Source organism: Acipenser ruthenus, chromosome 6 (assembly GCF_902713425.1).
Source record: "Acipenser ruthenus chromosome 6, fAciRut3.2 maternal haplotype, whole genome shotgun sequence".
Lineage (NCBI taxonomy): Eukaryota > Metazoa > Chordata > Actinopteri > Acipenseriformes > Acipenseridae > Acipenser > Acipenser ruthenus.
The window spans coordinates 58,632,246-58,659,735 of NC_081194.1; the positions used below are offsets into that span (position 1 = coordinate 58,632,246).

At 40.1% G+C, this 27,490-nt stretch overlaps 1 protein-coding gene across 1 annotated transcript in view; it reads left to right on the top strand.

The window, feature by feature from the left end:
• Positions 1-25,502, top strand: part of LOC117411130 (BTB/POZ domain-containing protein 9-like) — a 69,888-nt gene extending 44,386 nt beyond the window's left edge. Inside the window, exons 10-11 of the mRNA XM_034018304.3 lie at positions 12,527-12,605; positions 19,339-25,502. Of these exons, the coding sequence (XP_033874195.3) occupies positions 12,527-12,605; positions 19,339-19,563 (304 nt within the window). The 3' untranslated portion in view covers positions 19,564-25,502. The remainder of the gene's footprint in view (positions 1-12,526; positions 12,606-19,338) is intronic.
• The last annotated feature ends 1,988 nt before the right edge of the window (positions 25,503-27,490 follow it).

Consider the following 27,490-nt stretch of genomic DNA (forward strand, 5'->3'; position numbering starts at 1 on the left):
TGAAGTAAAGTACTTTTTAAGTAGTCTGATTTAGTAAGTCGTTCCCACACCCTTATGGGTACCGACACCTTTTACAGCTCACCGTTGGTCTTCATGTCCGTTTGTCCATAAGCTGATTATTGCATTGCACGGATGGGAGCCTGATATATTCTGAGCATCATATTTCCAGATCTCCTGTCTGTCTAATAACTTAACGAAGTCCCACTGACTGAATCATTTGGCTGTCTCTCACAAAAACACAGGCGTCGCATACCTATTTGGCAAATTCCGAATAATTGAGAGCTGTCTACAGCCCCTGAAATCAAGGTGTTGCCTTTTGTATGTGTGAGAGGATTCAGTATAATAGAACAGAGGATTCAAAGTAATTACTATTGTTATTTTTTTATTATTATTTATTTCTTGGCAGATGCCCTTACCCAGGGCGACCTTACAGTTGTATACAAAAAAAATACATATCAATAATTACAGTACAATTGAGAGCAAGATACAAAATACAATGACTTCAGTCCTAATAGAACAGAGGATTGCCTATCCAGGAGACAGTAAAAGCTTTGGATAGTAGAAAGGGAAGTGCATTCGGAAGGAGTGTCCTGGTTGAGTAATGATTGTGTTTTAAAAAATAATTTTATGTGCAGCTATATGTAGGGCACAAGAAGCCACAGCAGTAAGTGCTGTAAAACATACACTGTGTTCTCTTCCGCTGTCATACCGGGATCAGACATTCCCTGAATCGTTGTCATGCACAGCCTTTCACACGGCACTTCCACACCTGCTTCTGGGTTAGAGAGTCTTTCAAATCAGCCACTGGGAACCACTCATCCCCAAACTGCATCCTGCTTTATAATGACAAACCTCCACGCGCTCGATCAAAGCTTTCCAGCTCTTTGAAAACACACTGGCCTGCTCAGGTCAAACCTTTCAGCTGATTTTCCACTTCATCAAATAAAGCATGTTTACCTTCATCTTTTAACAGCTGCTAAGATGCAAGATCATGCAGTCATTTTCTGAAATACTGTTTTAAGACTTGTTGGTATTGTGGGTTGCAGTGTTCAACATTGATGAATTTTATGCACACTTTGTAAAGTCACATTAAGAAATTAAGTCGCCATTGAAAACACATCAGTCAAAGGAAAAGCAGTGATTGGTACTCAAAAGTGAGGCAGTGCATCTAGTGTTCTGAGTTCTTTCTAAAAAAAAAAAAAAAAAAAAAATACATTTTACAGAAATATATGTGTGTGTGTATATATATATATATATATATCCACCACATATATATATCCATCCATCCCATAACTGCGTGGTGCAGTGAGTAGTGTACAGTTCATTATACATATGGAAGGGTTGAAAAATGTTTTCGTATTTAGCAGCGTGAAGAACTTTTTTACCGGATCTCCTTTTGAAATCTATATTGCATTCATTCAAATCCAACGGCAGAATGGCCAGGCGAATCAGTAGTTCAGTGTCAGTACTGACTGACACTGTACTGACTGACACTGAATTTTCTCCAGTGTCAAGTGTGTTATTCTCTCAGTGAAAACAAAGACCATGGTTGACTAATTCAAAGATAACGCTAATTCAAAGATTACCTATTGTAGTACGAATCATGCATGATGAATGCAGTCGTTGCCTGTTGGTCATCTTCACACAAACTGCAACCAGGCAACGGGCGTGAGGAGCAATCTACGCTGGATAGTTTTTTCAAGAGAAAGGACATGTAATTAATGTATTCAGCATGTAATTGTACAATCATTTATTTACTGTTTTCTTTTAAACATACCACAGGGAGGAATTAGTGTTGGTGTAATTTATATGTGGAAACAGGTTTTTTTTGTTTGATCAAATGATTGTTTACAGACGGGCGATCGATTTGAGACTTGCTGCCCGTCTGTCTTGTATGTGTTCTCTGTGCGTTACCATCGTTGGTAGCATCACATGACCCGTTTGTTTACTTTCTGTTTTGTGTTTAATAAATCCTGCGTGTCTGTGCCGGCGTTTCAACTCTCTCCTGTGTTTTGCAGTGCGGTTACCCACACGTGACATGAGTACCTTGTCACAATACTGTTTTAAATGTTGATCAATGTGAAGGAATCATTAAAGTACTATATATTGATGTTCAATTCAAATTTGCCGTTTTGTCATTATTCTGATACAGAAAAATGCCATACCCTATTTTAGTGAACATTTCTCCAGGTCCCAGGGGGTTTCGTTATAGTGACGTTAGCCTGAAAGCTAATGTTGAGGCTTTATTGAAAAAACCTGTGCTGCTTCATATCTACACAGAGTAAATAAATTCTATAGAGTACCTACTGGACACAAAGAATATCTTTTTAAGCAGCCCAAAATAGATACCATAATGTATACACCAACCACCAGCACATCTTCAAATCCTCTACACCAGTGGGTGCAGACAGGAAAATCGATACCTTCTTGAAGAAGGACTACGCTGCCTCCATTTACAAGATGCGCATCAACAATTATCAAATCCACGCAGCCAAATATCAACACAAACTATGGAGCCAGATGTCTGCTGCCTTACAGACCCCTACTCCAGCTTGCAGAAGAGGGAAGAAATACTGCAAAAATCCAGCTGCAGGCGGCATGTGACAGCATCGACAACAATGCTAGGGCTGTAGCAACTGTTGTCTCTGCAAGACGTGTTCTTCAGATGAAGTCATCCTCTTTTACTTCTGACACAATCCAAGGTCATGGAATTGCCATTTCAAGGACACTTACTATTTGGCACTGACCTCAAGGATTACTTAACAAAGATGAAGGAGGCAAGGCAAGCCATTAGAGCCTGCTCAACAACAGGCATACTCCTAATAGGGGGGATTTTAATAGGCTAAGGTTTTTCAGGCCTCAGCCAACACAATCAACCTTTGGAGAACAGAGCAGGTTCCAAAGGGGACAAGGCTCCAGGCCATACGGATCCTTCCGTGGCTTTACCCGAGGTAGAGGCAGACCCTCTACATCCTCCTGACATTTTCCCAGTCAGCAACCGGTGTCGATCCACCCCTCACTTCTGCCAGTAGGGGGAAGAGTTTCATATTTAAAAAAAAAATGGCAGAAAATAACATCAAACCCTGGGTCCTGGGGCTCATACAACACAGCTACAAAATACCATTCTGGTTCCAGCCATCAGCAACAGGGATAATCTGGATATGACTGGACTGGTCAGGTCCACAAGGGGTCTTTCTACAACAGGAGATAAAATCCATGCTCCTTTCCCGTGCCATATAACTGGTCCCCTCATCTTTGCAGAGGCAGGGTCAATAGTCCAGGTATTTTTTTTTTTTTTTAATTTAGTCGTTGCCAATTATTTTTTTATTATTATTATTTTCTCCCAATTTGGAATTGCCCATTCTTTTTTAAGCTCAGCTCACCGCTACCACCCCTACGCTGACTCGGGCGGGCGAAGACAAACACACGCTGTCCTTCGAAGCGTGTGCCGTCAGCCGACCGCTTTTTTCACACTGCGGACTCAGCATGCAGCCACCCAAGAGCTACAGCGTCGGAGGACAATGCACCTCTCGGGCATCTTACAGGCAAGCCCGCAGCCGCCCGGCCAGACTATAGGGGTCGCTGGTGCGCGGTGAGCCGAGGACACCATGACCGACTTAACCCTCCCTCCCCCCGGGCGACGCTCGGCCAATTGTGCGCTGCCCCCTGGGAGCTCCCGTCCACGGTCGGCTGTGGAATAGCCTGGACTAGAACCAGCGACGTCCAGGCTATAGAGCGCATCCTGTACTCCACGCGGAGTGCCTTTACTGGATGCGCAACTCGGGAGCCCCACTCCAGGTATTTAATACTCAAAGAACGGGAAGGTAAGACCCATTTTAGACCTCAGACGCCTGAACAAATACTTAACATACTTAACAGAAAAGTTCAAAATGGTATCTTTGGACACTCATCAAGGCAGTTCAACCCGGAGACTGGATGGTCTCTATAGACCACAAGAATGCCTATTTTCATCTTCCCATACACAACAATTACAGGAAATACCTTCGGTTTGCCATCAAGGACGGCATGTACCAATTCAAGGTGCTTCCCTTCGGGATCTCCACGGCCCCCAGAGTGCTCACCAAGGTGATAGGAAAGTCGCCTCACATCTACGAAACAAGGACATCCACGTTTACCCCTACTTCGACTGGTTAATACGGGCCCCATCCAGGGAAAGGGCTTTGGAACACAGAGAAACAGCCCTTCAACTGTTTCAAGACCTGGGTCTGTTAGTAAACAAACAGGGAAAAATCTTTTCTTTTCCCAGCACAGTCTTTGCTGTTTCTGGGGGCCCATTTCAACACTATATCAGAGGTAGTGTATCTCACAAAAGAGAGAGTGACCACCATTAGACAAATGGTGGGTCATTTCAATGTGGGAGCCAGGCTATCAGCACATTGTTTTCAACAGTTCCTGGGGCACATGGCAGCAGCAGTTCCTCTGGTAAGAGATGCAAAATTACACATGAGACACACACAACATTGTCTTCTTTTTTCATGGAACCCAACTCTTCCAGAATCTTGCCGCATCAAGGTGCCTCTGGAAGCGGCAACAGAAGCAAGATGGTGGCGATTCTCACCTTGAGTAACCGGCAGGCTACAGCTGTCTCAACAACATCTGACACTCCGCCTGTATACAGATGCCTCCTACTAGGGTGGGGAGCACACCTAAAGGAGGCACAAGTACAGGGAACCTGGTCACCGAGACAAAGAAACCTCCACATAAACCATCTGGAGCTTTTAGCTATCTTCCTGGCACTGAAACACTTTGCACCAGTTTTAAGACAGGAACACGTGCTAGTTCTTACCGACAATACCACGTCAGTAAAATAGATAAATCACCAGGGAGGCACAAAGTCGTGGGAACTGTGCCTCCTGGCCTTAGGGATCTGCAATTGGTGCAGGACACAGGACATCCACATATAGGTGACTTACCTACCCAGACTCAACAACAGCCTGCCTCATGAATGACAAATCCGGCCATAGGTTTTACAATGGATTTTCCACAGACTGGGTCAACCACAGGTAGACCTATTTGCCGCAGCAGAAAATACCCAACTGCCACTGTTCTGCTCCAGGTTCCAACAAGAAGCAGCCATGGCAGTAGATGGTCTGTCCATCCCATGGTCAACCGGTTTGATGTACACATATCCTCTCTTGCCATTCTGGTTCTCGGAAATACTAGAGATAGCAGAAGCCGGGCCAATACACTTACCAGTGACCCCCGATCTGCTGTCTCAGAACAGAGGGAGGATACTGCACAACAACCCAGCATGGTTACAACTAGCTGCTTGGAAATTGAACGGCAGCAATTATTAGTTCAGGGTCTATCTGAACAGGTAACCAACATCTTACTGGTTTAAAAAAAAACATCGACTTTTCAAGCCTATACAGGTAAATGGAAGGAATTTGTCCATTGGTGCAAATCAAAGTCTTTGCACACCACAAACATAAATCTACCAAAATTTTGTTTCCTACTTGTGCCACCTATGCCATAAAGGTCTTGCGCTCTCCTCCATCAAAGTGCACATCGCTGCAGTATCGAGCATTTCACCTGGCTGGGAGGATCACCCGGTAGGTTCTCACCCCGCGGTGTCCAGATTTCTCAGGGGGGTTAACCACTTAAGGCCCCCAAGGAAATATGCCCTTCCACAATGGAACCTCAGTCTAGTACTGAATAAACTCATGGGGCCACCGTTTGAACCCATGGCAACATGGGACCAAAAATTCCTCACAGCAGGGGGGCAGCAGTGTGGAGTAGTGGTTGGGGCTCTGGATTCTTGACTGGAGGGTCGTGGGTTCAATCCCCAGTGGGGGACACTGCTGTTGTACCCTTGACTTTACCTAGATTGCTACAGTTAAAACCCAACTGTATTAATGGGTAATTGTATGTAAAAATAATGTGATATCTGTATAATGTGAAATAATGTATAATGTGATATCTTGTAACAATTGTAAGTCGCCCTGGATAAGGGCGTCTGCTAAGAAATAAATAATAATAATAATAACATGGAAAACGGCATTCTTGGTAGCAATAACATCAGCAAGAACAGTAAGTGAAATACAGGTACTGGTCATTGATGCACCCTATTTCCAGATCTTCAGGGACAGGATTGTCTGCAGACCTAATCCTCAATTTCTGCCAAAAGTGGTGACACAGTTCCATCTAGATCAGATCATAACTCTCCCTGATTTTTTTCCCCAAACCACATAAATCAAAATCAGAGGCCAGACAGCACTTAATTGATGTCAGAAGAGCACTAACTTTCTACATTCATAGAACCATCAACAAAAGACCTTCAGGACAGCTCTTTGTAGCTTTCAATTCACAAAATCAAGGTAAACCTGTTTTGCATCGAGTTTTGTTATGACCTGGACAAGAAACCGGTTCCAGGACCGGTAAAAGCCCACTCAGTGGGAGGAGTAGCTACTACGTGGGCACATTTAAAATCTGTCCCAATTCAAGACATTTGCAATGCATCCACGTGGGCCTCCTCCGAGACCTTTACATAACACTACAACTTAAATGTGTCTTCTTCTCAGCCAACTTTTGCTCATTCCATATTATCTGTGGCTTCGGGCACTACTATCTAACCTACCACCCTTTATCTACTTCCTATGGTAGGGTTCACTTTGTGTGTGGAGTTCATCTTACGAGGTGAGAAGACGAAGATTACCTGTAATATGGTTTCTTCGTAGTATGATGAACTCCACACACCAATGTCCCACCCTCCTTCCCCCTTTCTTGGTTTCACTTTTTTGGGTAATTGGTTTGGAAATTTGGACATTGATACTCCAGGAAAGGGAGGCTTTATAGAGGAGGGACATTACTTGGTGCCAAAAAAGGATTATATAAAGGATCTCTGGGAAAGAGATTGGCTTTTCTCCTGACCCAAGTGACATGAGACTGGGAGTTCACTCTGTGTGTGGAGTTCATCATACTACGAAGAAACCGTATTACACGTAATCTTTGTCTTATGTATTATCCCGATTTGTATTGAAAGCTTTCATCTGATTTTGCAAAATATCGCTAAGCTTATTCCATTCATTTAGTATATTGTGACATTTTCATGTTTAGGAAGTAGTACTCGGAGACAGTGTTGAATTCTCAAAATGTTTGTTTTATTTGAAATTACAGAGAATTCCTGGCACCAAAATAATAACTCTACGTTTTAGTCTTGGCACTTTCGCTGCATTATCTCTCCGGTAACAATTCACATGCTCGCTCAGTCGCACCCACAGTTTCTCATTCAAGTTCAGCGCTGGACTGTCCCCAGTCCCCAGGCTCCTGAACCCCCTTATTATCTAACCTCCTGTCGTTTCCCACCGCTGTCCAGCTCACCAACCAGACACATCCATGCTCTGCAAACCCTGAAAACAGCAACACACATTCTCCTCACTCATTCACTCACTGCTCCTTCCCATGCTAAGTAACATTGTGACCCGTTCCCTTATAACATAAAATATAACATGTAACATAAAATACAGATGAGACAAACTGAACAGACAAGTCCTGCAACAAAGCAATTGTCTGGGTCGTTACAATATATTTTTTAATTTGAAAGTAAAAATATATGAAAACAACATGACTACCTTTATGTACAAAAATCTTCACTAATATACAATTGATCAAGAACTGCTGATTGTTTATTTTCGTTTCATACAGTATTAATTGGCAGTGTTTTGATAGTGGAAAATAAATATCAAGATATGTCTATGTATTAATTTATTTAAATTATTTTATTAATGCATTTATTTGTTTTACTTTTACCAAATATGTAGGCTGTCCTTCAGCATAGCTAATTCTCAGAAATGAACGTTCCTTTTTTGTCTAGTGGGGACCACAAATAGCGTTACTCTCATCAACCAGCATATAGAGAGGAACCATACTTCCTTGCGCCAATAGGGACCACAATGAGCATTACACTGACAGGAAACTAACTGACTTGAAAAATCTCCAAAATATAACAAAGTCCCGAGAATCTTCAGCTGGCTGACTTCATCTTTCAAAATACTGCTTGTTTTCACGTTTGCAAACTGAAGGTTATAGTTTCAAATCCCACCCATGCAAGATATTTATTTGCTGGCAAATGTTCCATTTTGAAACAGAAATCAATCAATTAATATAAATGATACAGACGTCACAATAAGTGCGTTCCCTAGTATATTTCCATGTTGTCATTAAACTTGTATGTCCTGTAATGTACATATGCATGGATAAAAGTGCCTGGGGTCTGCAAAGATCTGCAAAAAATGGAGGAGGAGGACGACATTTTTACCTTACTTTGGCGACTTACTTCTCTTACTGTAAGACAGGTATTGACTTTTTGTTTGTATATTTGTCCCTCTGCCAATAAATAATACAGTATGTTTTAAAGATGTTGAGCTAATGTAAGGCATGTCAATGTTCTGTGCACCTGTGGTTAAATACTAAAAGAAACTTAAAATTAAAAGACAAATTGCTTCCCCACGAAACAAAAGAGTCTCAATAAAGATCCAAATGCTTTTATCGTTGTTGGCAAAGGCTTGTAGCTTGATAGTAGACCTTGTAGAGATGCCTTGGGTGCACACTCATCATATAACTTATTTTTATAAGAATGTGATCACTACAAATTACTTCTTAAAACTTGTTTCATTTTATTGTTAGAAACAAAAGCAGCACACAAACAGCACAACAAATAGCTGTACACCACAACGCGTTTCGACACACTTGTGTCTTCGTCAGGTGGATAGTGTTTGCTGTTTAGAAACAACCCCCATTTATGTGCATCATCTTTCTTAATTCAATGATTGTTCAATTAGTAGATTTAATTGCACAAGCTTAAAGTTGTACACATAAATAGCACAAAACCCAGTAAACTTCCAATGCAAGAAATAATCACTCATGCAAACTGAATTAAAAACATTGATTATGCAGCAAAGTATGCTTCTCTAATCATATAAATGAAAAGTACACAATCATAATACTTCATTTATCATTTTTTACAATTTTTTTTTACAAACAACCAGGTCACTTCAATAAAGAAACTTTGATTGCCGCAACATCTCAAATCATGATTTCCTCTCTAACAGCAATTAAGTCAGTTTGGCTGAAAACTTCATTTCTATAAAAAAGCACTTGTATATTTTTTTTCACTAAATGGACCTTGGCAACTATCAATCCACATATTAAACTTTCTTACAAATATGGACAGGAGTCTAGGGTTTCATCAATAATTATCCAGTAGGATTCCCTTTTTAACAGTAGATTTAGAATGTTACCTCCTCTTTCAGGAACTACATTTTTTTTCTAATCCAATACATTTTAAACTAGAGGCTGAACCGTGGTTCTCAGTTTTATAATGTCTGGCTATTGCATAATCCATATTTTGGTTTCTTATCGCAGCGTTGTGTTCGGCGATACATATTTTAAGAAGGCGTTTTGTTTGATCCACATAAATTAGACCACAGGCACATTTAAGCATGTCAGTTACATGTGTGCTGTTACAATGAATGAATCCCTTAATGGGATATTGCTGTCCTGTATATGGGTGATTAAAACATTTTGCATTATTTGTGTTAGAGCAGTGTGTGCATCTACCACACCGGTAATTACCACATTCCGGATCAGGCAGCCGGGTATCAGTTGGCGGTCGTGCTTTATACATTGACGAAACTAAAGAGTCTTTAAGGTTCCAAACCCGTCTGAAACAAAACCTTGGCAAAGTGGATGAGATAGAATGAAGTTGAGGATCACATGTCAACACTTGCCAATGTTTTTTAATGATATTTTTAACGGTATTAGATGTATGTTAATCATGTGTCTAGGATGGTCACTTTCTGCATGCAAGATCGGATTTCTATCAGTGGAGTTACGATAAATTTATGTGCTTAATGACCCATTAATGTTTTTTATAATGGACAAATCCAAAAAATATAATTCCATTGTAAACTTTAAATTTGGATATGTATTGTTAATGTAATCTTTAAATGACATCAAATTTGTCTCGGACCCTGTCCATACAAGTAGTGTATCATATATATATATATATCTTTTCCAGAATAGAATATCCTGTGAATGTGGATTGGAGGCAGTGTCATTTATAAATTGTTCTTCACAATGGCCCATATATAAATTTGCATAGTTCGGGGCAAATGCTGTACCTTGAGTTTGCAAAAAATAATTATTATTAAACAAAAAATAATTAGATTTCAAATTCACAAATTCTGTCAATTCCAACAGAAAATGCATGGGAAGTATTTTGTCTTTGAAGAAAAATGTCAGTGCCTCCAGGCCTCCTTCATGTGGTATGTTTGTATACAGACTTTCTACATCAAATGAAACCAAGTAAGATTGTTCAGGGGTATTATGTTGGGACAGCAATTTAATCACATCATGACTATCTGATAAATAAGATGGTAAATCCTTTGCTATGTCTTTTATAAAATAATTAGTTGACTTAATGGTTCTGAAATAGAACCATTACCACTCACAATTGGTCTTCCAGGAGGGTGAGAAGGATTTTTACGAATTTAAAAAAAAAAAAAATTGACTATCCGTGATCAAATTGCTGCCCCTAGCTTTACCAAGGATCTCACATGGTCACATTCAGAGGGGTGGGTGTCTACTAGCTATCCTAGAATGGGACTTTAAGCTTGCAGAAGTGTGAGTGGCTCGTTAGTCACATAGGCAAGAGTGGCAAAAGGCAGAAGTAGATCAAGTTTGGTAGACAAGGGGAATAAAATAAAAGCGAAAAGGAGATGATGGGGAGCTATGGGATCGGTCTGTGGTCGATCTGTAATTAATTGCTCGGTCAGTCATAGGACTTGGTGATTGCACCTGCAATACCGTCTCTCTGTGTTTCAACCGCTAGGGACTCCTTATCCTCCTTATTTTGAAGCGTGTTAAAAAATGATTGCACTGAGAAGTTAATTTCGTCAATTTGAGATTATTTGCTCAGATACAATTGCGTTGGAGCTGCCACTCTGTGCCGAAGTGCTGGTCCCACCAGCTTATAGATTAGATTCCTGCGAGCCGGGTGTGAAACAGGCAGGAGTCTGAGTAGATGCTAACCAGATGCAGTCAGCCCTGCAGTCAGTGCAGCTCAGTAGGTAGGCACCTGGTGTAAAGTCAGGCTTGTTTCAGAGCAGTAAGGTGTGTCATAATAAAGAGCACAGAATTAAGCATCTCCACTGAAATACAGAAAAAGCTGCATGAAATTCCACTTGGTGAAAGTGTCGATGTCGCTATCTGATTTCAGACTGTTTCTTTAACTGCTTAATTTTTTTTTTATTAAATGGTCTTCTCATCCCTTCAGTACACCAGAGCTGCAACACCTGCAGCATGTATTTTGCAGTTTAGGCCTCTCAAAAGAGATGGTGTTCTCCAATATTCTGCACTAAATCTGTACTCTCATCTCTGTATATTTGCACCTTAGGGTTTTATTAAAGACATTGCTGTGTAAAGGTTATCAGGGGAGCTGTTGAGCTTCTCGGTGTCAGGTTACAGTTTATGAATTTTCTAAATGATTATAGTTGTAAAATAAAGGGAGACGTTTACACATTTACATGGTAAATCTGTGTTATATTAGTTCCTATTGCATTCCCTTGTCTCACCCCTAGGGGTCGGGAACATCTGTACCAATCCAGCGCTACCTATTTACAGCTGCACACACTGTGTGTCATGTGAACCATTGTGAAACTGTGTACTGCTGAATTATTGCAGTTCATCTTAGATTGAACAGAGTCATCAATTGTGAGAGTGGCTGAATCTCAGTCACATTGTGAACTGATCTTGGTGACAGCGAAGGGATGCTTTTATATTGTACCTTACCCATTTAGGAATGTTTTTTATTTTTCCCTTTTTGTTTGTATCAATACTCCCTCATACACAGATGTTTAATTTTGACCTTTTCAGTAGTGGATTGAGCATTGTAAAGAATAGTGAGGTACTGTATAGTAAAACATATTAATAAACATGGAAAACCAGGGTAAACTATGGTACATGCTTAGTGCAACCATGGAAAAACTGCATAAATACCATAGAAAACTTTTATAAGGGGTGTGTTGTGTATAATTCTCTATTGCTGTTTCTGGTTCTGTTATTTAGAGCCAGTGTTAACCTGAGCCTGTCTGTCACATAGGATTGACAGGCTGAAAAATAGTAATGCACTTCCAATTCTTGTATTTTAAATGTGTATTTTCAGCACATAGGCCAATGAGCTGCCCTCTTCACTTTCAGGGTGTTTCCCAGAGATTAATGATTCAGTCGAGTCTTGTTTAAAATGAAATAAAACTTATTTTTTCACTAGCAAATTTCATTATTCCTTTAGCCCTGAAAACCTCCAGAAGTTGGGAAATGATATCGGCACTTTTAGAATAATAAAGCAAGAGGCAATAGATATGTTGCTTTCAATCTTGCTGCTACCCCATGCACAATCTACTACCTACAACCCTCTGCTGGTCAAATCTGGGTACTGCGCATGTGGACTCAACATGCTGCTGCTTTCTTAACAGGGACTCATGGTGTTGTCATGTTTGTCTTGCAGGTCGTGGCAGACACTTACCTTCGAGAGGCATCCTGCTTCCTTCATCAGGATCGTGGGGACACACAACACCGCCAACGAGGTGAGATTGCTAAGGCACAGGCAATGCCAGCGTTCAGCATTGCAGCCTTTATTCTCCCCCGCTGGTGAGGAAATCCCCAGTGAAGGGGATATATCTGGAGAACCACTTACCTAATTATTATGAAACTTGATATTAATATTATTTAGCATAAGTTATGGAGAATGTCAGCTATAGCTGTAAAGGGCCGTTCACACCGGACGCGGCGCACATGTCACCTCCTTGCGCGTCGCTCTGCAGTCACCGCAGACCACTGTTCACACCGAACGCGGCAAGGGAGCAGCAGGGGAAAGTCAGCAGGTGGTCTGTTACGTCACGGCTGCATGTACAAGCAACAGACAGTAAGTGCCAGCGGGAAGGGAAAACTCTTTTTATACAGAAGACACAAAGCTTAGTAAAAAAAAATAAAAATCAAGTAAGGAGGAGCTAAACATAATCTATATTTTTTTATAAAACCTTGTTTTAACCCCCAGACACACACCATCATAATCCCCCCACAATTACCCAAAATATCAGGCAAATGTGTTGTTTAAAATTAAAATAAAAACATGTTGCTTTTAAAAATTTAGATATTTTCTTTCTTTCTTTGTGAGTTTTTTCTTGTTTACTGGGTATAGGCAAAGACAGTGTGAGTTAAAGGCATCATTATGCATTGATATTATTGAGCATTATCGTATACACATGATTAAAAAATGCAACTACTGCCATCCCATCATATCAAACTTTTGGGGGGGGCGGGGACTGTAAACGCGGCAACAATCAGTGGTACTGTGCATCTGACAACACAATACCTGAAACAATGAACAGCAAACAAAAAAAGAGAATTGCGATCGCCCTGCTGTACCGGAGAAAGAAAAAAATGTAAGATCGCTGTGGGTCCATGACATCCTCAACAGAGAACAAAAGGGTACGGCGAATATCATCGGCTGATATAGGAGCTCCGGTTTGATGAAGGCAGATTTCAAACCTACTTAATGTTGTATTATACAACTCTGGAAAATCTGAAATGAGAACCATGAGCTTTTCCTCCATTGTATTTTTTTTTATCTTCCTCGCAAAGGAGCCTCCTACTTTCCCCTGATGGGCTGCTGTTAGTTTACATCACGGCGGGGCGGGGCAAAAGTTGAAAAAATTTTATCTCCTGCGGGCCAATCCGCGGTGCCACTTGAGTGCCGCTTCCCGTGACCGCCTTCATTGAAATTGCTTTTGCCGCGCGGCAGTGCCAAGCCGCGTCCGGTGTGAACGCCCCTTAAGGGTGGACGTGTCTGTCTGTCCATTTTGTATGTTGCACTTTTTGAACATACTGATAGCTCTTATCTTGAATTTACAGCCGTGGTAAAGAGGGATGTATGTTATTGACATACTTGTTTAGTCAGGTAAAAACCAGTTGAGAACACGTTCTCATTTACAATGGTGACCTGTCCAAGAAGGCGCGAACTGCAGCAAAAACATCAAAAAAAATAAATAATAATAATCAGTGATGTTATAATGCATTCCTACAATAATTACATCACATACAAAACACCATATATAAGTGAAAAACATAAAAAGCCCATGAATTTGAATGGGTTAATTTAACATCGTTCAGTAAAGGCTTTGGCTGCTGTGTTCAGTGTAATGCACATCACACTTGCTGATTCCGCTAATCAAAGCCGCCCCCCCCCCCCCCCTTTAAATTTTTTTTTTTATATATATAATTGTAAATCAGCTTCTAATTCAGATACATGTATCCTGAAATTCTATCATGAATTTATGAATTTTACATGCATGGGGGGGGGGATACATTATTAGTGATTGCAATGTATTTCTACAAGGAGAATTAGCACTCAGGTTGCTGAGTGCTTTCATTCAGCTTCTGATTAAACAGACAGGATTTGTTTCTAGATCGCTGTCCGAACACCTTTAGAAGTACTAAAAGAAGCATTTCTGTCTCAATGAATTTATTAAGTTTCTTTTATTATTTCTAAATTAAGCACAATCATGTGTTTAGTGGGTCCCTTTTCAAGTAGGAAATGTAACCTTTACCAAATGGGTATTTACCTCCTAAATACCTGAATCCTGAATACTTTATACCAAACATGCTCTTTGAGCCTGTGATGCAGTCGTGACCCCGCCCCTGAGGGATCAAAAGGACTGCAGTCACAGATCTCAGCACCATTTTTTCTTTCAACTGCCCTGACGGAGAGCCTTGTTCAGATAAGTACATTGTTGCTTATATCTGTATATATTTCGCATTTTGTGTGTTTTTTTACACATTTTGTATGTGATATTAAGCAAATCGCTGTAATAGTTTTTCTATTTACATGTATTTGTGTGGACTACAGCCTGTTGCTAGTTATGTCCCGCTATGGCCTTGTGCCCCATGTGAAGCCAGCAGCTCAAGTCACTCCTTCCCAGGAATCCAGTAACATAAGTCGGCTGACTTTGTGCTCTCCCCCCAGGCTGCATAGCTCCAGTTGGAGCTTATTTTCTTTCTCGTTTTTGCTATTTAGCATCATACAAGACGTTTTATATTATTTATGTATTGCAACAAATATAAATCGTTTGAACAGACCTATTAACTATGCTATGCCTGCCACTGCAGCATAATGTATTTACTATAAAGAAATATTAAATTAATCATTAGTTCATTCTATGGCTCTAAATTACTCAAGCTCCTAACAGATAAATAAAAAAATGGGGGGGGGGGGCAGGCAGTCTAGGCAGTCTTGACACGCTGTCTGGGGTGTCACGTACACAGTGTAGATGTATGTAGATGGGGTCTGTGTTGGCTGCACTGTGATTTGTGGTCGGTTCCACCAACCAGCTGTTTTTTGTGCGGGACTGAGGGTCTAAGCGATTGGACCTTGTGTATGTAAATGTACCCCTGTGTGTGTGAGCCAATAGGGCTCTGGGGGATCAGTATTTAGGAGCTCCTGCGTGCAGCTCGGGGTCGTGTTGTGGTTTTCATGTAGCTGTGTGTCCTGGAGCTGTCTATCTGAGCTAAACCATTTAATAAGACAGCGTCCATTTGCCTGCTGTTCCAGCGCTTCAAAAAAAATAGCAGTTTTCACTGCTTTACGCTGCATCAGCGTACCTGTTTTTACCTTGTTTTAATTAATAAAGTATGAATCATTGACGCACTTTTGGGATGTAGACTTTTATTTAGCTGGAGTTGTTGTCTTTTCACATTGGCAGTGGCAACATCCAAGAAGTGTTTCCTATTTAACGTTTACTGGGACAAAGCACCTCGTGTCTGATTAAATGGACTGAAACATCTCTATAAGAAATGCAACATTCAGGTCTAATGGATTTAATCAAATATTTTAAACAGATATCAAACAAAATCACAGAACATGTGAACAAAAATACAGATCAAAGAATCATGATAAGTTTTCAGTATGAATCATGACACACTGTCAAAATGAAAACATTAAAAAGATAGTATTGGGTATGACCTCCCTGAGCATTAACACAATCCTGGTGACCTTCTGCCTTCCAGGATGTGGCCTGTCCCTCACAGAGCTGGTTTCCTGGTTTATTCGATCTAAACAAGTTTCTGTGATGTTTTGTTTCTGCTTTCATCTCTTCCTGGCTGCTGTAAACAGTCTCCGCCCTTTAGACACCAAATGCCCCTCTCAGTGATGTCACACGAAAAAAAAAAAATATCATGACGTGAACGACAGTCCCTCCCCTATCCATTGATGTGTGTTTCAAGCCTGTACTGCAAAGTGTGGTGGCCCTGTAAGTCTAAAAAACTAAGTGCTTTTTTTTTTTATCATGTTTACACGATCGCGGTCCTAGAAGCCCACTTCAGTATGATCGTGTTAACACGATCACGATCCTTAAACAGTTAATGTAAACATTTATTTATATTTTATAGTTGTCCAATGAAGACTAATTTATTGGTGTTCCTGTTATGTAAGCACTATTTTTAGTCAGTAGCAGATTGATGTAAAGTATAATAGTGCAATAATTTAAACATTTAGTAAATTACGTGCATTTGATTTATTAAAATATACGAAAATGGCCATCCCAAACACCCACACAAATACACACACACACACTTATAAAGACACAGGCAGTACAGTTTTATTTTTTGTCCAACCCTTCTCCAATGAGAGTTTAAATATTAGATTTCTAGGTATAATTTGACACAAGCTATTACTCAAAGTAGGAAAATAAAAACAATATTGGGGGAGCTAAATGATGTCATTTCAGCATCAAGGTCCACTAAGTAATGTGGAATTTTTTGCGGCCAAGTTTCATGTATAGAAACCTACCCCTACAATATAAACAAATGAGCTTTTCAACAATGAAATAGCTGCCACTAACTGGACCTGTTAATTTGTTATTCAGCGCTTGTTACATTTATATTTCTATGTCTCTCCCAGGACCCTTCATTGATAAACGTCTCCACATGTTTCAGTGGTTCCTGCAGATTGATGTCACTGAGTTTTACTGCTGGGAAACCTGAGGAGTTAGGTGCCATTAAAAAGCTGCAGTAACCTTGTCTCTCCATGCTGACACAGCTGTCAGATTAATCTACCAGGCATGAGCACGGGAATGACAGTTTGATGATTTTATTTTTTATTTTTTTGTACAGCTTTTTCACAACGTGTGTGTTTATTTTGTGACCAGGATCTTGTGACCCCGGTTCAAAGCTGCTGGTCCTTTTACACACATTCCAACTCTCTGCCACCTCTTGTGCTCCATTTATACACATTTCCAATAATAAAAGCAAAGCAGAGTGACGCATGGTGAAAGCATATTAAATATATATATATATATATATATATATATAATTCATGGTAAATGCATAGTAGAACAGTGGGAGCACAATACAAAATTACCGTGCAATAGATTTGAAAAAAGGACCAGCAAATGCACAACTGATGTTGTGTTTTATTGTTAAGTCAGTATTTATCTACAACAAGAAAATATGGAACCCATATGCAAGTATTCCCTTCCAAACCGTTCAAACAGAAAGCATGTGATTTATCACCAAAAAAATGTGTGTGAGAATGTTCGTAGCGCCACACACGATTGAACATGCATACGATCATTTCCATATGTTAGAATGATGGTACTGCAAGATAAGCTCAGACTCCTATTAAATCAGCTACAGATCTGCAATCAGTGAAATAACGTTCTCATGAGGTTTGTTACTGATGCAAGCATTAACTGAAATTGCAATGTTTGTCACATATAACTCTCATAAAGTTATTGCTGTTATATACCAAATATGCTGCTATTAATATTGTTATTAATATTTCGGGAGTAGTATGATATGAATGTTGGTTAACACCACTATGATTCTTACTTAAGCAGAAGGTAATGTTTTTGTGACTCCCTTGTTTTGGTTGTGTACTGGTAATTACAGAAGACATTAATATGATAGACTGTAGCAGGTGTGTAGGCTATTAAGAATTATTTTTCCTATAAATTCACGTAATGTAATGCGTCAAAACATCACTCTTAAAGGCTGATCTCGCAGTGCTGGAAGACCTTGCTAATGCTGCTTTTTCAGCTAGAGTGTGTTTCAGGCAAGTACAGAAAAACTTTTCGCAAGATACCGCTTTTAAAGGCAGTCCTAATGGAATTGTGCAAGATGTTTGGTCCTTTTAAAGGCAGATCGGAGACAGAACTGGCATTTCATGAGCCTCTTTTAGTGCATTGATGCCTGAGGTTTCTTTTCACTCTGTCCTCAGTACATTCAATTTCCCTGCAGGGAAGAACAGCAGATTGGAGCAAAAAGGGTTTTTCATTCAATTGCTGGGTTCCCGAATACAATCGGTGCTATAGACTGTACTCCGGTAGCAATTAAAGCAACAACTGGAAATTTATTTATTTTCTTTAACAGAAAACAGTGCCATTCAATTAATGTACAGATTATATGTGATGCCTGTCTCCGTCTACTAAATGTTGTGGCTAAATGGCCAGGCGGACCCCACGATTTAATTTATTCTTCAAAACAGCAGTGTGGGCACTCGCCTAGAAAACAGCAGTGACAGATGACTACATTTACCATATGTGGCTATATAGGGGCGTTTTAAATGCAAAGCTCCACTTTTTGTAAGCAAGATTGATAAACCAGGATTTAATTATGCATGCCACAATTCTAAACTTTATGCGTACAAACAAATCTAGTAATTTATTCATGAACACATTATAAATATAGGACCTGGTTCTCGCACGTTATTATTTTAACAGTGCCTTGAGCTGCCTTAAAAAAATAGGGCTTTGGAAATATAAATACTTGCTTGAACCATGTTAATGCACACATCCTGCATACAAGCAAGGATTTCTAGGGGATTTCACCTCCGTGTGTGATTTCAACTTCAGGACATTATTCCAAAATAACAGATTTACCTGTTAAACTGTCCCAATTATTGAATCCTAAAGTGGCTCATAAAGTCCAGGATTATTATTCTTTTTTATGTGATTACAGCTCTCTTATAGTTTCTTATCCCAGCCAGAAACATTGCTTCCTGGTTATATGGTGGCCCTTTATACCACTGTATGGTCATGACTCGTATTTGCCCCATAATGGCGTTGCACTAGCACTTTCATTCTCGTTATAAGGCGGATCACAAATTGTCTCTTACCTATGGCTGTCGAAAAAAGCGTTATAAAGGGGCACAGTAATACCAATCTGCTCTTGTAAAGACTTTCATTCAGGCTCTGTGGTAAAGATTCTCATTCCAGCTCTCTGTTGTAGGTTGTAACATGACTGTGTTGTGTGTCGTCCCTGCAGGTGTTCCACTGCGTTCACTTCGAGTGCCCAGCCCAGCTGGACTGCGAGGTGAAGGAGGGCAGCCCTGGAGAGCCTGGCCAGGACCCATCAGACTCGGGTTCAAACTGCTCACCACAGTCCCGGCCCTCGCAGCTCTCCAGAGCACAGAGCCTGCAGCCCCCCTCCCCCTCCACCTCCCCCACCCCCACCCCCACCACTGCATCGAGACCTCACTCACGCCACTGAGAGGTGAAAGAAGAGACTCAAACACTGCATGGAAACCCAGCTGCCAGCCATGGTGTGCTCTTTGTTGAAATATTGTATATGTTGTTGCTGTACTGTACAGGAGCCCTCTGGTCAACCTCAAACTTTCTCAGGTCCAATAGGCCTGTCTGTCTCTCTTGTTTTGTTTTGATGTGCATAAAACTGTCAGTGTACCTACAGCCAGCTGCAGCTCTGCGAGGGCTGGGAGTGATGCGTTTTGCTTTTTATATGAAGGGTTAAAATGAAAAAATGTTAGATGCTGGTAGGAACAAAAAACTGTGCACCTTGGGGTTCTGGGAGGCTAGATTTGAGGAGCTCATCACATCATGTGATCTATACCTGCGTACATCTCCGCAGAAGGGATTTCCTGCAGGGATTTAAGTAGTTGTAAACAAGGCTTCTGAAAATTAACTATTGGCAAAGACATGCATGTCAACTGTGGAGTTCAGTCGGAGTGTTTTATACTATAGGATGTGTGCAGTGTAATTTTTCATATTTAAGTATTTTCAACGTTCACATCAAATGTAAACTGAATCGAACATCCCTGACATCTAGTGACCTAACTTTATCCCACATCTGCCCCTTAGGGGTGGGTACTGTGTGTCTTACTGTAGTACTGTGAATCTTTAATTATTGTTTTGTTTTTTTTTCTCGATCTCACTGAAACACACTGTTTCCAGTGCGTGTGTATGTCTTGTCTCTGTGTGTGAGCATGTCTGTTTCTAGGGCTCAGCAACTGAATCCTCATCACGCAGCTCTTTCTCTTTTAAATTCACAGATAAGATGTCAAGAGACCTTGTTGCATGAAAACTGATAGGGAGAGAGCTACCCATGACGTCACATCAATTAAATTATAATCTTGCTGGGCGAAGTAATCCGAGATAATCGCCATCTACCGTACACATTAGAAAGAGTGTCTCAGTGAGTTTGGAGGTCGGGGGAGAAGCAGCATTTTATATTAAACAAGCTTCCACCGAATAATTAGCTCGTGGTCTGCACTGAGGGGGCTATAATTGCGCGTCTGATTGATTCGCATTGAGAAGCATGGCTGTGTCAACAAGAAGGCCTGCATTAAGCTTGCTGGTGTCACTGGGGGTTTGTTAGAGCCCTCAGGCCTGTCCTGGTGAGGCTCCAGGCTGGAAAACTCTGCTCTGATTGTAAAGCAGGGCTGGTAATTTCCCAGGCCGATGCAGTCACAAGGATGAAGCGAGCGCAGCAGTCCTTAGAGAGAGAGAGAGAGAGAGAGAGTGTGAGTGTGCAGGAATATTATCCACACACCAGCTTTACCTCCTACAAAAAATAAAGCACCGCTTGCATATCATTATTATAAATTGCCTTGTTTTTCCATTTTCGTAAATCCATTTACTAAGAAAATAAAATCTGGTCAAGTAGTAACCTGAGTGTAGAAACAGTGATTAATAACTGTTTCTCTCAAATAACAATATTCTGTATGGTTTTTCTACTAACATCCATTAGAAAAAGAATACGCCAGTGTATGGACTTGCTTGCGTTATTAGGACTAACTGTGATGTCCATTTTTTTTTATTTATTCATTCTCAGAGCTTTGGCTCAGTTAATAAAAGCAGCACTGCAAATCATTTGTGTTTTAATCATAAAGGAGGTGCTGGGAGGCCAGGGCGCAGGGGTGAAAGATAATTGAACGGCAAGGGGACACCATTAATCAGGTACAATAGAGCAATCGATACACAATTAAAAAAGCAACGCCTCTCTCCTCTCCACGGACAGCAGCAGCCAGTTGCAGTTCACTGCTGTGCCTTACCTGACCTCCTTTCCAGGCCCACAGGAAGTACTAGAGGAAACACAGTTGTATATTAAGTGGAAACAGACTTGGTACAGAGAGTGCAGTGGTGAGGGTATGGAATGGGTTACCTAGCCATGTTGTTAAAGTTTTGAGAACAATCAGCTACTTGGAACTTGACGAGCACTGATGGGCTGAATGGCTTCCTCTTGTTTGTAATTTTTTTTAATGTTCTTAGAATGTCTGGAGTAAAAAGGGGGTAAACTTGTAAAATGTACTGCTGTGTGATTTACAGTCTTGAGGAGGTTAAAATCTGCTCCTGTAATAGAGCTGACACATTTTATAGAATGTAGGGGAATATTGTATATAACTGTTTTAAAAAGGCCTTGTTTTCTAAATGATCTTCTTAGAAGTATTGTGTGCCTGTCTGTTGTTGTCGTAGTGCTGTCTGCTGAATCAAAGATCAGCTTAACCCACTTAGGCCCTGACTATAAAAGCTGGTGGTTTTTGCTCATTTATATGTATTTATAGATATTTTGCTCAGTTAAGACAGACACAGTGGGCAAGATTCCAGGAGTGTATGTGGCGGATCTGCAGGGGGCGCTTTCTCCTATCTAAACATCACCTTGATGCCCCAGCCTACCTTCAGGAGGTGCTCCTTAATAAATGTGTCCCTCTAGAAAAACACAATTCCGAGATCACAGGGAAAAAAACTTCTCCGAATTAGCTCCAACTTCCAGAATTTTCAATGCATAGAAAAAACACTGACAAGTTGTGAATTTTTCTTCAATTTTTCTGGCACGAGACCAGCGCATAAACACTATCTGTAGGGCAGTGAGAAGTGTGGCGGGATTCATTGCAGATTGGAGATCGGATGCGTTGGATCTTAACAACGAAGGGACAGCATATGACAAAAAAAAGTGATTTCAAACTTTTACTTACCAAAGTGTATAAAACATGTCAATAAGACGTTTGTCAAATTACAAATGTACTCCGCTGTACTAAGTTTTTCCAGCAAATGTGTAGCTTCTAAAGACAAAGCATAGGAACTATTTTGCACTGGCAGAAGGATACATTACATAAAACTTAGTTTAAATATGAAAATTGTTTTTTTCTTTTTTTGTTTGTTTTGGTTTTATATAACATAAACATAGAGCCATTTTTTAAGAGCAGTAACCAACTCCAGAGTGTGTGGTAAGACATGTCTTACTGCACTTCTGGGTAGTTGAAGATAGGCCTATGTCTTACTGTGCACCCTGTCGTGGGTTATTGCTTGCTTAATTACTTTTTTATTTATTAATTCTCATTAACACCATCTCATTGAAGTCATTGCTGCAGACTTGGACAAGTTCTTAGCAGAAAATAAATGTTTCTGTTTGCAGATGTTTGGAAATTTTACAACAGATTTCCGTAGGGCCTAATAAAGGTTTACCATAGTAAATTGCATGTTCATTTTGCAGTTTTCTCATGCTTTTCCCATGGCTTTACTGTGCATTTACCATAGTTTACCTTGATTTGATTTTTTTAATAGGCTTTACCATGCTTTGCTTTATTACACTTTGCTATACTTTCACTGGGAAACTTTTATAAGTGCTGTGCTAAATAACCCAAGTCCTGTGTACAACCTGACAGCAGGATACAGGCACTGATGGCACTGCAAGGTCAGCAGTCCACAGCTGATCCTGAATCTAAAGGCTTACAGCTTTGTGATTTAATCATTTTCAGAATGTATTTGTTTCATAACTTGCCCAAACTTAGAAAACCAGGCTTTAAGCAGGGACTCTCCTTTCTATCCTGAGCAGTTTCTCTTTGTAAGTGTTTTTAAATATTGTTTGATTTTGACTACACACAGTGGACTGAACCTTCAGAGGGTTTAATTGTCTTGTGTACTGAGCGTGTTTGTAGGAAGCCTATTTAGGTTGCATCTGGAAATGTATTCTGTGGATATGTGCACAGGTTGCGATAAAGGAGATATTCATATTTTGTGTGCGTGGTTGTGTGTGTATGATTGTACAGAGTGTGTGACTGGGTGTGTCTAAGCTGATCAGATGATGATCTAGTTGGGTTGATCTCCTCATGTAAGCTGCTAGCACAGTCATATAATCCATAATTACTAAAGACTCAATAGTGCTCAATTTTAGAAATACTAAAATAAATCAATAGCCAAAATTTCAAAGACTTCTAGTCTAAATGTTTGCCATTTAATTTATTAGGTTTCTTTAGAATTTCTAGATCTATGTTCACCGAACAGTTTGGGACAGTTCCACCACAGTGCATTCTGGTACGTTTTACGTGTCTCAAGTACCTTTCATGTCAATAACCCCAAAAATACTACCTCTCCCTTTTAAAAATGTGTGTCAATATTGATGACTGCGCTATGATGTCGGCCTGTAAATAATAATATAAAAGCTGGCATATCACATGTGCTAGAGGGAACAGTTACAATCCGGTCGATTACAAAAGTCTGGAAGTCCAGAGTTACTGTATTAACACCAGTATATAATATGAAATACGGTAACTCCAGTTTCTTGCAACAAAAGGGATGGATACTATTATATAACATTTACTTTAAAATGAAGTTGCTTTCAAGAAATTTAGAACAAGAACGAAAAACTAAATAAAAATGCACTATGGGTTGTGTTGCACACGTGCCATTAACAAAATGCCCCAAACATTTTTAATGAAGAAAATTTTATAATTAAGGGTAAATAATTAAAACAATGAAAAGGTTACTGTACCATGCTGAAAAACGTTTGAGCGCTCCAATAAACCAGTGTTGTCTTTCGCCAGTCAAAGCGTAGGGGCCAAAATAAAGTTTTGACAAACAGTTTTTTTTTTCATCTGTTCAATCTCCTTTAAGCAGCTACATCTATCCCAGATATAATAGATTCAGTTATATTGTTGACCGCCAGAAGTTTGACGATGACTTAATTGCCAGCAACTTCCCTAGTTAGATGAGGAGCCGATATCTTCAGCCAAAAAAGCAGGCACAGCATTTCAAGGTGTTGCTATAAGGAAAAACAGTTAATGTAGAGTGAGTTTTGTACTAAAGCAGGGTCAGCTGTTGCAGGGAAAAGGGAATTTATTTCTCAAACGGAAGAACTGTGAAAGCATAAAAAGACGGGAATGCAATTTGGAAGTGCAAACCTACCCTGACACCAATAGCCAGAGCAATGTGCTACTGAAGTACTGCAGTGCTGACAAAAAAACATTTCAGGAATTAAAAATCAAATGTAATGCAGCTTACTTGATTAATGGAGTCATCAGCTGCATAGATTAATCATTACTGTTTTAGTATCGCTTTAGTGTCATAACAAGTTGTTTTCGTATTTTAAGCAGTTAAATATGGTTGCTCCTAAAGTCAGTACCCAACATTTGGATTTGGCTACCAACACGTTTGTCTGGAGCCCTGCTACACTTGCCAGACCGCATTGCGATGAAATTTAAAAAGTCAGTCCCAAACTGTCCCAGTGAACTTGGTCCCCCTAAGTGCACTCCTAGCAATGTGCGTGGCTTGAGTAGACCAAACCAACTGAACCAGAGCAGCTCCTAAAGACAAAAGTGTGTGTGTGTGTGTGTGTGTGTGTGTGTGTGTTCACAGTCACCTGTGTCTCATCCAGTCACACATTGCTTGCACCAGACTGAACAAATGCTTCTAAATTGGTAGCAAGAATCTGGTAAAATAGTGACTAATGAAATTTGACTTGGAAGTGAGTTTGAGCAGTTTACATACTGTACTCCATGTGTTTGTTTGAGCACATAGGACCTAATGAGCTGATCTTCCACCCTTTTCACCAGATTATCAGAATCCATTTGCCTAAACCAGCACTTAACCCAAAACAGCCAATACTCAACGAACCCCACAGCCGTGTCCACTATAGTGAAAGAACCTGGCGCCAAAGTGTGGATTTAATTTGAAAAAAAAAAATTCATAATGAGTTATAAAGAAGCATGTTTTCATTTAATTCAATCCTTATTTCTAGAGTCAAATCTCTATTAAGTAAAGTACTGAAAAAACAGGAACTGCGTAAGATAGATGTTTGTGTTATGAAGATTTTTCTGCAGGTTATTGTACATCAATGATGTTGTTCTGTAAAAATGAGTAATTGAAGTACAAAATGAAGACTGAACCCCTGTAATAAAATGCTGTTTAATCTGAAAACCGACATCTTGTTGTGTTTCTGTCCAGGCCCTGAATCCGTTTCCATAACTGCAGCGTTTAGCCAAACAAGGCTATCGGTCAAACTGGTCATTAAATGTCATTAAAGTAGGATGGGACATCATGAATAAAATCACGTCACAACTTGCTACCACTAAAGTATTTATTGATTTGTTTATTTAGCATATGCCTTTATCCAAGGCGACTTACAGAGACAAGGGTGTGTGAACTATGCATCAGCTGCAGAGTCACAACTACGTCTCACCCTAAAGACGGAGCATAAGGAGGTTAAGTGACTTGCTTAGGGTCACACAGTGAGTCAGTGGCTGAGGTGGGATTTGAACTGGGGACCTCCTCATTACAAGCCCTTTTCTTTAACCACTGGACCACACAGCCTCCTATAGTATGCTGCTAGTGGAGCTTATGGCTGGCCAAGTACCTACATCTTGTACATTGGATTCCAAAATTCTATAAAGCTAATCAGGACAGAGAGGATGCATGATGGTTCTAATTGGGTAACACAAAAATAATCAATGAGTAAAGGGATGACAAACAGAGAGGGGATAGTCCTGATTTGTTTGTCATTACTCGCAGTTTGATTATTTCAGTTACCCACGACCACGAATAACCAGTGTTTTCGATACTGTTACAAGCTGGCCATTACTCGCAGTTTGATTATTTCAGTTACCCATGACCACGAAAAACCAGTGTTTTCGATACTGTTACAAGCTGGCCATTGAAATATGAACCACTAATGCGCTTCAGAACACACACACAGAAATAGTATACTGAATGTTTCCAGATGCATCCTCTTAATTTCGTTCTTTGACTTACACATCAAAAAACATGAAATATTGAAAACTGAATCAAGGAACAGCCCCTTCTAAAGGAAAATACAGGATTTTTACAATGTACTGTTAACTTGGCCTAAATGAATTTACCAAATTTGTGAATTATCAAATAGTGTAATATCGAGGGAGCGCTGTGTTCGGTAACACCTGTCACTTGAGGCTTAATTCAGCCAATCATCAGTGCTACTGCATCACATCTACACAACAAAAGAAATAAAGGTGGAGGTGGCGATGGAACTCACACTGTAATAAATGTTTACCTTTTTTTAAAACCAAAAACAGATTATGTTGAATTGTTGGAAAGGTTAATCGATTGAATTTCAGACTACAGTATGAAAGAGCCTAATTTAGATGTTTCCCTCACTTGATTTTCAATCCCCAGCAGCACCATAACCATCACTCGAGACTCCCCTGCAGCGCACGCCTCATTTTAGTTACATGGTACATATGTTAGCATGGCAGGGGAGTATGTTTTCAGGGGGAAATTAGCAGACCACTAACTTCAAATTTAATGCACAGCAGGCTCAGGTTTTCCAGTGGGGATAGGGGAAGTGTTTTGAAGAAAAAAGGTGCAGATCAGTTTTCCACTCCCAAACCCAGCCCAGCCCAGCTGCATATTCTGTGCTTCACTGAACTTCCCTGCAGCTTCTGCTATCCTTAACGTTGTTCATGGAGAGAGTTCTTGAGATGAGGAATAAAAAAGCTCTTTCTACACCAGCTCAAATTAGGCATTTGTTCTGCGCTACAAATACGAGCTTACAGGAAATGAAATTTGAGCAAATGAAAATGGAAGGGAACAATTCTTACTCTTCCCTCAGCTTCATTTTTCTTTTTTGGGAAGCATAAAATGTAACTTCTATGTATGGGATAGAAAATTCTCACTAGAGTGTGGAATTGAAACAATGCCAGAAACAAACAGATTAATTACTGCTTGTGCAATTACGGAAAGTCTGTAGCAGTTAGGAAATACCAATTAGTGACAAATGTTCTCACAAGACCTGTTAAGAGTGAAGATGCTGCATTTGTTTAATTAAACCACATTTCCACTCATCTGTGAAACGAGAACAATGAAGTGCAGGAATTTTCAACCCATTATGAAAACTAAATCAAACTGACCCACACTTCACTCCAAAATGGGTG